The sequence below is a fragment of the Drosophila erecta genome, unplaced genomic scaffold (genome assembly GCF_003286155.1).
Source record: "Drosophila erecta strain 14021-0224.00,06,07 unplaced genomic scaffold, DereRS2 tig00000092-arrow-pilon, whole genome shotgun sequence".
Taxonomy (NCBI): domain Eukaryota; kingdom Metazoa; phylum Arthropoda; class Insecta; order Diptera; family Drosophilidae; genus Drosophila; species Drosophila erecta.
Window position 1 is genome coordinate 13,804,399 of NW_020825207.1, and position 12,514 is coordinate 13,816,912.

The following is a 12,514-nucleotide window of genomic DNA, read 5'->3' on the forward strand; positions in this document are numbered from 1 at the left end:
TTTAATAGTTCACATTAAAATAGACATGCATATATTTTTTTCGGTGCTGATAAGCGATTCGATGATGAATTGGGATTTCCAATTGAAATTAATTACTTTAACGATCGGTTTTCCTAGAAATACTTACGGATCTCTGTTTTTCCATGTGCATGAATTCACCGCTGGATTTGTGCGCAGTTGCTGGTTCTCTTGAAATTGAAATTGAAATTGCGTATTGCGGACATTGCATTGTGAGCATTGCAACAAGGCTTTTGGATCGGCGACAATTGTGTAGCACGAGTTAAGACTCATTTCCATTAGCGGCGCATCCGAAATAGTGGCATCCATTCATCCCCAGCATATTTGAGAGCAACTCATTAGGCCCGAGCATGATTAATTAGAACTGATGGATGGCCAATTGACGGATGGCATGGCTGGCTATGAGGCCGCGGGCCAGGAGCCAGCAGCCAGCAGCCAGGACACATTATTGATGGACACGTATGCAGGGAATCCGGATCCTCCAGTGAAAGCCACTCGAGCAGGGGACACTTGGCATTGCCAACCAGCGCCTCGTGCTAATTGCCGAAGAAAGGGCAGCCAATTCAGTAAGGGCAGGGGCAACGTGGTAAAGTAGCAATAATAACGAATTAGCAGGCAATTTCAAGTATCAGCCAAGTCCAACTAACTAAGAGGGTGGTCACAAGAGTTGCTAGTAGCTTGGAATTTCACAGCAAAGTTTAATTGAAATCGGCCAGGGATTAGGGCCTAGCAAAGGGGCAGAGTTCAAGGGCTATTCGATTTTGTTTTACACAGAAAATAGGAGAAAATAGCTTCCTGGCTTATCGCTTTTCCTCGCAATAAGCTGTATTAAATTCATCAATTTAAAGGATTCATCAATTTACTCAAAAACATATACATCACAAAAATAAATTGCTTGTTTAAGCAGATATTCAATTCTTAAGCTTGAATTCCTGGGGAATTAACATTTCAATTGAATTCTGGAAGGTTAATTTGCGAGAAATTCAAATTCTGGGAATTTTAGCTTTTTTTGCCGATGGATTCGCTTTCACAGAAATCCCTTCTGTGCGTTTAAGCTCGTTATGAATTAATTATTATTTTTTTTAAGCATGTAAGTTTAAGCATGCTTACATGCTTTTTGTTGTAGTTTTCAACGAAATAATAATTGATTTAAATTGTTAAACTCAAATTGGTGTGAAATGTACATTCTGGGCATTTTGTCCATTTGTTTTCCGCTCAGAGGAAATTCTATTATAATTTTAAACACACTTAAAAGCAAGGGAAATATTAATTTAAATGTGATGTTACTTGTCAAAAATGTGGAAATATGGAACTGGCAACTAAATTGCCTGAGGCTTTTCCAAGTGGTTCTGGATTAAGAAACTGGCTAAGCTCACCTCCACAAAGTTATGTCCAACAGCAGGGGGCCCCCGAAAACAAACTATTTCCAGTCAGACAAATGGCGTTAAGCACATAATAACCAATTTCTCTAAATACGGCCATAATTATGAACGCCTCCACACACACTTATATCCAAAGAGTCTTGGCAAACACACACACACACACGAATGAGCCTTGTGAAGTCCCGCTGCTGCTGTTTTTGTTGTTCTTGCCTAGTTCATTTGGGCGCGCTTGTTCTCGAGAGAGAAAGTGAGAGCGGGAAAGGGAAAGCGAAAGTGAAAGGCATAGGATGGGGTGAAAGTTGGTAAGTGAGAGCGGGCAAGGGCAAGGATTTATCGTAATTAGGCATGCATGAGCATATGCTGTCGTCTAAGCTCAAGGATGACTCTCATCCTCCGCGGTATTTTCTCATGCACTGCAAGAAATTTCAAATCTGTCTCTTACTTTTAAAGTTATTACAACTAATGATCGTTGGAGATCAGTTAAATACCTACATTTTAATACAAAGTATTTGTACTACTTTTTTTCAAATTGAAACATTTCATTCATAAATTAGTAAACAGGATTGGCTTTATTTTGCGCCTATTTCGCAATCTTCGTTTCGATTTATGCTGCCAATAAATTTTAGATAAGTGAATCACTTGTTAAATTATGCAGTTATTTATGAGCACCAATTATTGCAATTAAGTATTCATAAATAAATGTAATACTTGTTTAAATGCTATAAAGACTAGCTCAATTTATATACAATTTCCCTCTGTGTGGACAAACACAGACTTTGGCAAACAGCAAGGAAAGGGGCGGAAAAATGGGCGGGGTGTTGGTGGGAAAAGGAAAAAGGGGCCCCAATGTACATAATTAATTGTGCTGCTGTGTTGGCAAACACGCGGGCGCCGGAAAGTAGGCAACACGCTTTTTTTGGCAAAACGGTTCGCCGTAATTGATTGCCTCTTGCACGTCACACAACCTCACACGCACACACACACATACGGAGAAGCCAAAGCGGTGTGTCAATGTATGTGCGGGTGGGTGTGCAATTTCCGGCGGAGCTACAAGTATTTTGAAATGAATATTTCTTTAATTAGTCCGCTGCTGGCACTGCCATTTGCTGCGGCTTCAAAGGGGTTTGGATATGCTAAAAGGCCAAGCCACAAAAGACTTGACCGCAAATAATAATGCACAAATGCTGCCACACCGCAAGTGTTTCCAGGCAACACACACACACACACACACACATATCCACTCGCAGATGGCCGGGTCGGAATATTTTCTTAAATTAACATTAGCAACATTCGGAGCTGCCATTAAGACGGTCGCCCAGCAGCCATTTCAAGTCTCTTGCAGGCTGAACCCAAAAGGTCATCCCAAAAGTACGGTCGAGCTACAATAAGTTTAACATTGCGTACACTTGGTGTGCTCAAAGTTAAATCATTTAATTTCATTTAATAAGAAATTGCAATAAATGACTAACCTTGGAATTTTATCAATTAAGTCTAGATCATACATTATTGATAAGAAAAACTCAAATAAAAATAAACAATTAATTTCTTGGAGTTACTGACTGATAACAAAATTGTCTCATTTTAGCCTCATAAGAATAAAAATGAAAGATAATAAATATGATTTTAGATTCCATATTCTGTTCACGCTTTCGAGGATCCACTGCAGGGTCCTTGGACTTGCGAAACTACGTTCGGTGGCCAAGAACAGTTAAGCGTAAGCATTGTCCTTGGCCATGTTTAGTTTGGCTTCTTTAAATTAAGGCCGGCAGCCTAAGCAAACTACAGGGGACTCATTGCCGGGGGAGCATTATTACCTGGCGCCAGTCAAATTAGCAGGAGCATAAAAAATAACGTATACGCAACGAGGACCTTTTGGACGGTCGCACGTGTTTATAACCCGTTTGCTTCAACTGTCGCCCCTGCTGCTGCCAAAACAAAACGTCAAATGTTTGTATAATGGCGCACATTAACATTTAACCTTGGAGTCACAAATTACCGGATTCTTGTCACCTCCGCACGCAGCAGGAAGCCCGAAAAGCGTAGCAAAAAAGGAACAGAGTCGAGCCGTGAAGAAGGAAAGTTTGTTGTCCGCAACTTTTTACCTCAGCAAGCGGTCCGCGTTGGCAGACCCATAAAAAATCCTGCGGCGAGGCATCAACAGCCACGGAACATATGCGTCCCCGACCCACTTCGATGATGATAAGAGTGCGGCATCGCAGCGTTCTGGCATTCCCACATCTTGCGAGCCCACAATCCAGGCATCCAGGCATCCAGGCATCCTTGTATCCTCGTATCCTGGCTGCCACCGCAGCAGCATGACGTCGTCCTCGCCGCCTTGTGATAAATAGCTTGATTTTAAGGGAAAAGCGCGGGAGTAGATTTATGACACACGCATTTTCTCCGCCAAGAAAGTGGAAAGTCAGCGGTAGCGTAAAGGAAAAAACACGAATATATGAAGTCACGCAACAGGCCAACGCAAAGTAACGCAAAGATCGGAAAATCGCTCATTTAAAAAATTATTATATTTATTTAAGCGTGTCATTTAAGTAGGCTTTAAAGCATAACTCTCTCCATAGAAAAAGCCAGCAAGTTGAGGTAAAAAAAACGACTTTCCATTTGGACTTTTTAAATTTCACATTATCTTGATTGCACATGCTTCCAGAAAACGATGCATTAAACTGGCTGCGTATTAATATTTATTTACCCTAAGAAAATAAGAAATGGTTTTCCAGGGGATTTTACTTTATTTATTTAAGCAAATCAACGAGAAAATAAAAAGCTCTTTAAACGCAGATTGCCAACTTATTTTAGTGCTGAATCATAGCCAAATATGCAAAGTATGGGTGTTTATTGAAAATTGATGCCTGCTTTATGGCTTTTCCACTTCACATCGCTTACGTAATCGAGGGAGTCTCTGCTTAAGAGTTAAGCTGCGACAATTGCGCAAAAATTGAATCATTTCCCGAGAATCCGTGAGAAGTTTTTGATTGAGCATTTAAAGAAAGCAGCGCGATTGGGTTTCGTGTTTGCGTCCGGATTCGATTTCGAATCGCTTCGCGGTAGCCATGGTATTCCTGGCAATTTCCTCAACATCGCCAGCCTTCCAAGCAGTTTTCCTAAGCTGCTTACTCCTCCACTCACGCACACACCCCCCTCACACACACACAAACAGAAACACACAAACGCTTCTACACGCTGGAGGAGAAACCTCAACAATTTCAACATCCGGCTTCCGTTGCAATGTAATGGAAACTCGACGCGAATCGAAAGCCGTGCCTTCGTGCTGTGCCAACATATTAAAGTTGGCAAATGCCGAAAGGGGGAAAACAGGCGCATGCACTGCCATAAATATGCACTAAATAAGTATATGGAACATAAATGTGAAATTTAAGATACTATAACAATTCAGCAATAATATACAATAAAGAAGCAGGAATTACAAAATAACAATCATTAATCCTATCCTATCCAAACTTATCAAAATTGCGTTAGAATTCGATTACATTTATATACCTTATAGCAAAATGAATTAAATTTTCATAAACATACTCATTTAATCTGATTGTGCCTTTTGCAATTTCCTAATAATGCTTCGCTAGAAGGCATGAAGAAGCTACTCCCATTTTCTCCAGTGCAAAATCAGCATCCACGGAAGAAGGACGTCGGATGCGGAAATCTAAGGCAAGACAAGAATAAAACCGAATGTGGCACATTGCAGCGGGATATCGAGTGGCACGATGGGTTCCTCCCGAGGGTTAGGAAGTGCGAGGATCCGAGGGGCGACAGGTGGCCGTAGGAGATGTCCGTAAATCAAAACTTGGGCAAAACCATTGGGCACAAATGAGAACTCATAACTGCCGCACCGCATATCAGTAAGCGGCGGTCCTGATTAATTGCTCGCCGCGGCGAATGTGGAAATTATTTTAATTTTGCAACGCCACGCGCATAATTTGAGATAAGCCAACGAACAGCGAAATACACTTATGCGCGATAATTCGTTGGGGTGCCGGAAAAATCACGGCGAACGAATATTTTATGCAGATCGAGCCAGGCATTTCCATGAAATGCACATTAAAGATCCCTTGGCTGGCGCCTGAGAGGCAGCGGTGCGTATGCGTGATATCTGAAACGTTTAATTCAAGTCGGCGGCGTAATTTGCAACTCAAACTTAAATCCGGGCAACCAAACTACTTTCAGCCTCGCAATTACCAGCCCGCCCCATTTCAACATCTCAAAATGCAGTGCAAACTGGCGCAAAGTTTTGAATCGTCTCGCTTTTATTTCTTGCCTGTCTTGCTCACAAAAAAAAGAGAAAAGGAAAATGGCAGGGAACTGGAAAAAGTGGGCTGTGACTGTGGGCCAAGTCAGCAAGTCAAATAAAAAGTTTTTCGTCAACATTACGCAAATTAGTTTGTCAGTCGAGCCAAGCAAATGCAGCCGACAAAACCCTAATGACATTTAGACTGAGGGATAACTTTTCCAGAGCTAAGCCCAGATCCTGGTGATGATGGAGTCCATTGGACGCAAGATGCAGTTTTCCCCCTCAGTTGACTTCGCCTCAACGCCTCAACTTTTTCACACTGGCTATGTGGAATGATTCGATTGGATTTCGGGGATTATCCCTTGTGCAGTCGTGAGTTGTGAGAACGAATTAGTACGAATTCCATTTAAATGGAAGTTAGTCAAATTCTTTTGCTCGTGAACTGGTTTTGAAATAATATGAAATTTTAATCGATTTAAGTTTCAACAATAATATAGATTACAATTTAAGAAAACCAGCGCTTTTACTTATAATCCATTGAAAAGTGTAGAAAATATTGTAATGCCATAATGTACAAGGCCAATTCAATAAAAGTGGATACTTTTCATCTTTGGTTAAATGCGTAAGTTTATGCCTTCTAACAATTATGATGATTCGATTCGATTTCAGGGGCCTCATTCGATATGCATTAATGCTTCTTTGTGCCGAAGGAAACATAAAATCAAATATGCATTGAATTACCGTGCAGGCAGGACAATTATATTATACCTTTTTCCCCAAACCAAATTCCAAAAAAAATGGCAGGGAAAAACAAGTAAGCCGCACCAAAAAAGGGAATATTTAACTCAATTTTCTGGACCTGAATTTGCTACCACAAGCAGCTGGGGCACCTCCGCACCCTCCAGGCTCATTCCTCCAGCGAAAACCCTAAATCGGCCGCATTTTTCACTCAACATTTTTGCTTTTTTTTATCTCAGCTCCCTCGTTTATGCGCAAAAGTGCGTGTAATTCAATTTTTCATGCGCCATGTGACAGGGGATGTGGAAGGCGTGGGGTTTGCTGCTACCTTTTCAGCCGAAATTAAGACAAAGGGAAATATGCGCTAAAGGCATATTTGGCACGCAATTTTACATGGCGTGTCCTCATTGATGGGCCATCCTTTTTTCAGTTATCGTTATCAATTTTTAATGCCCTTTAAACCCTTTTTCTGCTGTGTGTGCTGCGAGAGGCCATTGACAAAGACCTCGACGCACTCGATTGTATTATACATGAGATGAAAATGTTGCAACAGGATATTGTAATTAGGTATCCCTCCTAGCGTTGGTAGGGCATGCGGCGGCGGCGGGGCCGGTGTAAGGACACATTTCTTGGATTGTTCGGCACGGCGGAGGAAGTGCCGGTGGCAACGTTTGGTGGTGGTGGTGGATTCATGACACCGGAGCCTGATTCACTTCCGTTGGGATTGCGCACCGCACGGTTATTGGTGTTGCTATTGGCAAAGCGCAACACTCGTCCGGTTGGCAGGACGAGATCGCTACCTTGACCGCCGGAAACTTGGGCGGCTCCTTCGAACATACTGCGCTCGATGGCCACCTCGAGTTCCAGATCCTCTATAGATGGGGGCATGACAGCGGACGATGAGGCATGCTGATGGCCTAATTGCTGTCCCGACGGCAAGGATCGCTGAACCGCCTGCTGAGATGGCTGAATTGCCGCTTGCTGGGCCTGGGATTGAGTTTGTGGATTCACCTGACCCTGGTTAGATGCTATAGCTTGCGAGCTTGGGATAATTCGGGCTGTCACCACCTGGCCGTCCAACTTCATCAAGAATGGAGCGCTATAGCACTCCACCATCATATCATCTAGTTCCCCGTAGTCCTCATCCTCCAGCGCCAGATCCGCCGCGAAGCCACCGCAATCGTCGTAGTTGATGCGACGCGTGAAGTCCACAAAGTTGAGCAGTCTCGAGGACAAGAACTCGTGATCCCTGGATAGCGACGAGGTACTGGGACCATTATCGTCCGGCAATAAGGCCCTGTACTGGGTGTTGCACTCGTAGGCCATTAGATCATCGTACGGGGAACGAGCAAAGTTGATCAGTTCGTGGATGAAAAGTTCCGTCTTGGCTCCAAAAAAGTGGACCATTGACTTTCGGAAATGCATGCTGTCCAAGCCAAGACGAGGCAGCAGATTCTTGATGGTCTCGTACAGATAGAAAACATCCGCCTTCCTGTTCCTGATCAGCACCGAAACATCCCGGTTTACCCACATCATAACCCTATGGACCTCGAAGGGATTGCGGCTGCAAGAAAATGCAGCAATGACAGAATGTGGCAGAAAGTTGAAAGTTCCCATTTTGTATTTTGGGGAGGCCCAAACTCACCGGAAGTATTGGGGTGACCAGCCGCGAAAGCCGCTCGTCTCGCGATCCGGCAGCGAATATAGCGAATTGGTGTAGACATACACGCGCCATTGGACCATGTGTCGTGGCATCATTATTTCCGCAGTCCACGTAAATACATACAATAATATTACAATATGCAGTTCGCAGAAAACCAAGTAACCAAGTAACTTTAGGCGTGACTGAAAATTCCTGGGATTGTCAAACACAAATTCGGTTTCAGAGTTTCACCGCCTACTGCCGCTCACGAAATGGCCTTTCCCAGCTACACATGCAATTTGATAGTATTTACCTTATAGGAACTAAACAATTAGATCGTTCTTTAAACAATTCACAAGCACAGTTCGAATTGCAAGTCACCAAAAAGTATGCTTATTGCGCATTCACAGCGGAATTAAGGGCTCTGTTGTACTTTTTGGTTTTAGGTGCATTTACACGATGCGATGTCATGTGTGCAATATATGGGACTGTTCAGACAATGCAAATAATTAACCTGCTATTCGTGGGGACATTGGAAATAGAAACAAGATAGAATGCTATAGTCGAGTTCCCCGACTAGTGGAAGCTAGTGGAATCGCTAACGAGAAATTTCGAAATTTTCTGGAATTTCGGTAGAAATGGAGGAAAAATAATAAAATGAAAAATAACTTAAGCATTTTTTATAAGTGTGGTCGTGAGAGTTTTGGGCGGTTTGTGGGCGTGGCAAAACGTTTTTTGGCAAATCTATAGAAATTTACAAAATAATAAATGATTTATAATTTATAAATTAATAAAAAATTTCTTGCGGTTTTGTGCGGTTTGTGAGCGTTAGAGTGGGCGTGACAACATTTTGAATGTTGTGTATGTTGTTGTCTTACGCTGCGTCTATGTCTCTGGAAGCTGCATGCTTAATGTCAACATTCTACCTTTGGAAGTTCCTGAGATCGAGGCGTTAATACGGACAGACGGACGGACAGACGGATATGGCCAGATAGACTCGGCTATTGTTCCTGATCAAGAATATATATACTTTATATGATCGGAAACGTTTCCTTCTGCCTGTTACATACTTTTCAACGAATCTAGTATACGCTCTTACCAAAGACACTAGAATAATAAGATGCGTAACGCCATACGATTTCCGACAGTAAGTTAAACATTCTTCAGGCTTTAATTAAGACAATTTTTACTACTTTGTGCAAGTAACACATACATACATGCATGCATGCATACATGCATGCATGCATACATGCATACATGCATACATACATACATACATACATACATACATACATACATACATACATACATACATACATACATACATACATACATACACACACACACACATACATACATGCATACATACATACATACATACATACATACATACATACATACATACATACATACATACATAAATCCTCCGGTACATACATACATACATCCTCCGGTACATACATACATATACACTACACTCACTGCTCGACCGTAAGAGAGATTACGTGGACTATTTTGCGACTCTAAATGACTTACATGCCTTACAGTCCGCACTAGAACTAGTTGGGAATTATAGGGCTACAAGAAAATATTTTTCCTAAGCAAATATTCAAAGCGGCAATAACTATGAGTTCCGACAGTAAGTTAAACATTCCTCAGGCTTTATTTAAGACAATTTTGACTACTTTGTGCAAGTAACACATACATACATACATACATACACACATACATACATACATACATACATACATACATACATACATACATACATACATACATACACCGGTACATACACTAAACATACGCTACATTCACTGCTCGACCGGTAAGAGAGATTACTTGAAATATTTTGTGACTCTAAATTAGAAGACATGCCTTACAGTCTGCACTAAAACTAGTTGGTAATTATAGGGCTACAAGAAAATATGTTTTATATTATATATTATATATATATATATTATTTGTACTCTGGCAATCGAGTACAAAGTACTCGTTAGTAAAAAGTAAAAACTCGAATTTTGGATTGATATGATATATATTTAGTTATATGATAATTATTTAATTACATCATAGAAATAGTAATAGGTGAATAAATGTACATAATAATACCGAATTATTTTAATATTACTTTATTATAATAATTACACTTCATCATTTAAAAAATGTTCTAAATTTGTATGCAGATTTTTAGAGAATTGCGCCAGAAACATTTAGAGGTATGCCACTTCAAAATCCGATTAAGATAAGTTAAGTTATGGAGTTTATAACTTCATATAAAATGCCATTTTATTACATTATTATTTACATTTACATTTCTTATGTATTTGCAGGTTTAAAGTGCTATTATCATCGGAATCGCTACTGGAATTGTTGTTGTTCGTCTTGGGTTGACCTAAGGACAAATTTGTATGATTAGAAGATACGGTTTGATCTGATAGGATAGTTGAAGAGATAACCGTAGTTATTTCATTATCGGAAACCACTTACCGGACGACGCGCTGCTATCGCCACCTGATTCGTCATCGGACGAACTAGGGCTGCTTTCCGGTTTCTGCTGGGGTTTCACTTGGCTCTTCTGCTGCTGTGCCACTTGTCTCTGCTGCTCCAGCATTGCCAGCTGCTCGTGGCTCAGTTCCGGCTCTACATTCTGGTCTGGTACATTCTGTTCTTTTCCCGTTTGATACCTTCTTCGAACGTTTTTTCTTCGGCACCGGCTTGCGTGATTTATTCTTGGGTGGCTCGGAATTGGTGGTACTACTGGCACCGCTGTCCTCATCGCTGCTGCTACTGGAGCAGCTGCTGTTGCTGGAGCTGCTGTTGTTGCTGCTGCCACTGTCACTGCGGGCAGGCATGGAGGATCTCTTCAAACGTGTGGGGCGCAGCGTGCGCAACTGATCGAGGCGACGTGCCTGCGCCATGATCAGCTTCCAGTTCTTGCCCCTGTTGGCCGCTGCGCCACTTGTGCTGGGGCCCACAAACAGGCCCTGATCCCTGGAGGCCGGAACCACAGGCGATTGTGTCGCCTGGTTGTCGACTCTTGGTGGCGGCGCAGCTTCGATCTGCTCATTAACGAGCACCGAATCGGAGTCACTATTTGAGTCGAGGCTCACCTGCTCGGGAGTGCGCAGGTGTGGTGGCTTCAGCTCCAGCACAAAGACGCACTCATCCTCATCGCCAGAACTGCTGTTGCTCTGCAGTTCGATGGGCACACTCACTGGCAGCGAAGCGCCTGCGTGCCTCCTGCTGGTATTGCTGCCATCATTGATGGCCGCCACTTCCGCATTTGCGGCGGCATCGCCATCGTCAACCTCGATGGCCTCTGCTTCCTCGCTGGCAACCGCCGCTGGCCGTCTCATGCTCAGGTTGATGGCCACCGCTTGGAAGCCGACATCGGAAGCAGTTGTACGGCGTATGGAGGTGCCCGGCAGCTCACTACCATCACTGGCCATTGTCACGCTAAAGGAATGTGTGGCACCGGGATTGGTTATAATTACACTGGTCGACGGGTCTCGCTTTTATTTCTTGCCTGTCTCTTGATCACAAAAAAAGAGAAAAGGAAAATGGCAGGGAACTGGAAAAAGTGGGCTGTGACTGTGGACCAAGTCAGCAAGTCAAATAAAAAGTTTTTCGTCAACATCACGCAAATTAGTTTGTCAGTCGAGCCAAGCAAATGCAGGCGACAACCCTAATGACATTTAGACTGAGGGATAACTTTTCCAGGGCTAAGCCCAGATCCTGGCCAAAGACACTAGAATAACAAGATGCGTATGCGCCATATTATTTTGCACATGCTCTCTTGAATTTTTGTTCAAGAGCCAGAGAAATCAAAATTGATTTCGGGACCGAAAATCGTCTTCTAGCTCAGCTACGCACACCTGCACACTTTTTTGCTTACTGTTTTCACTCAAGGTAATTCTATTTTTAGATTTTTGATTATTTCAATTTTACTTTTGCTCGTAAACTGGTTGGGAAATAATATAAAATATTAATCGTTTCAACAATAATATAGATTAAAATTTAAGAAAACCAAGCGCTTTTACTTACCGTTTACCGTGCAGGCAGGACAATTATATTATACCTTTTTCCCCAAACCAAATTCCGAAAATAGGAGCAGGGAAAAACAAGTGCGCCGCACCAAAAATGGAAATATTTAACTCCTTAAAAAATGCACAAGCACAGTTCGAATTGAAAGTCAGTCCGAGGAAAAGTTATGCTTATTGCGCAGGCTCAACGGAATGAAGAGCTCTGTTGCACTTCGATTTAAGAAAATATGGGACTGTTCAGACATGCGATTAATTAACCTGCTTTCGTGGGGACATTGGAAATAGAAAAAACTTCCAACTATGAGGGAACGGTAAATTGAAACGAATTGAGAACACTTGTTACACCCAGAATAACTTTTAGAATGCTACAACACAAAAAGGCCAATGTTTTACATTTAATCTTTACATTTATTATGTATTTGATTCGTAT

General features: G+C 42.1%; 1 protein-coding gene across 1 annotated transcript; it reads right to left on the minus strand.

Annotated features, from left to right (window-relative positions):
- Nucleotides 1–6,975: 6,975 nt before the first annotated feature.
- Nucleotides 6,976–8,177, minus strand: LOC6547129 (E3 ubiquitin-protein ligase Topors). Its single transcript, XM_001974727.3, has 2 exons — nucleotides 8,045–8,177; nucleotides 6,976–7,963 (listed from the first exon to the last, which is right to left on the minus strand). Exons 1-2 carry the CDS (start codon nucleotides 8,155–8,157, stop codon nucleotides 6,976–6,978), a joined length of 1,101 nt encoding a protein of 366 aa, XP_001974763.1. The 5' UTR covers nucleotides 8,158–8,177.
- Between the last annotated feature and the right edge of the window lie 4,337 nt (nucleotides 8,178–12,514).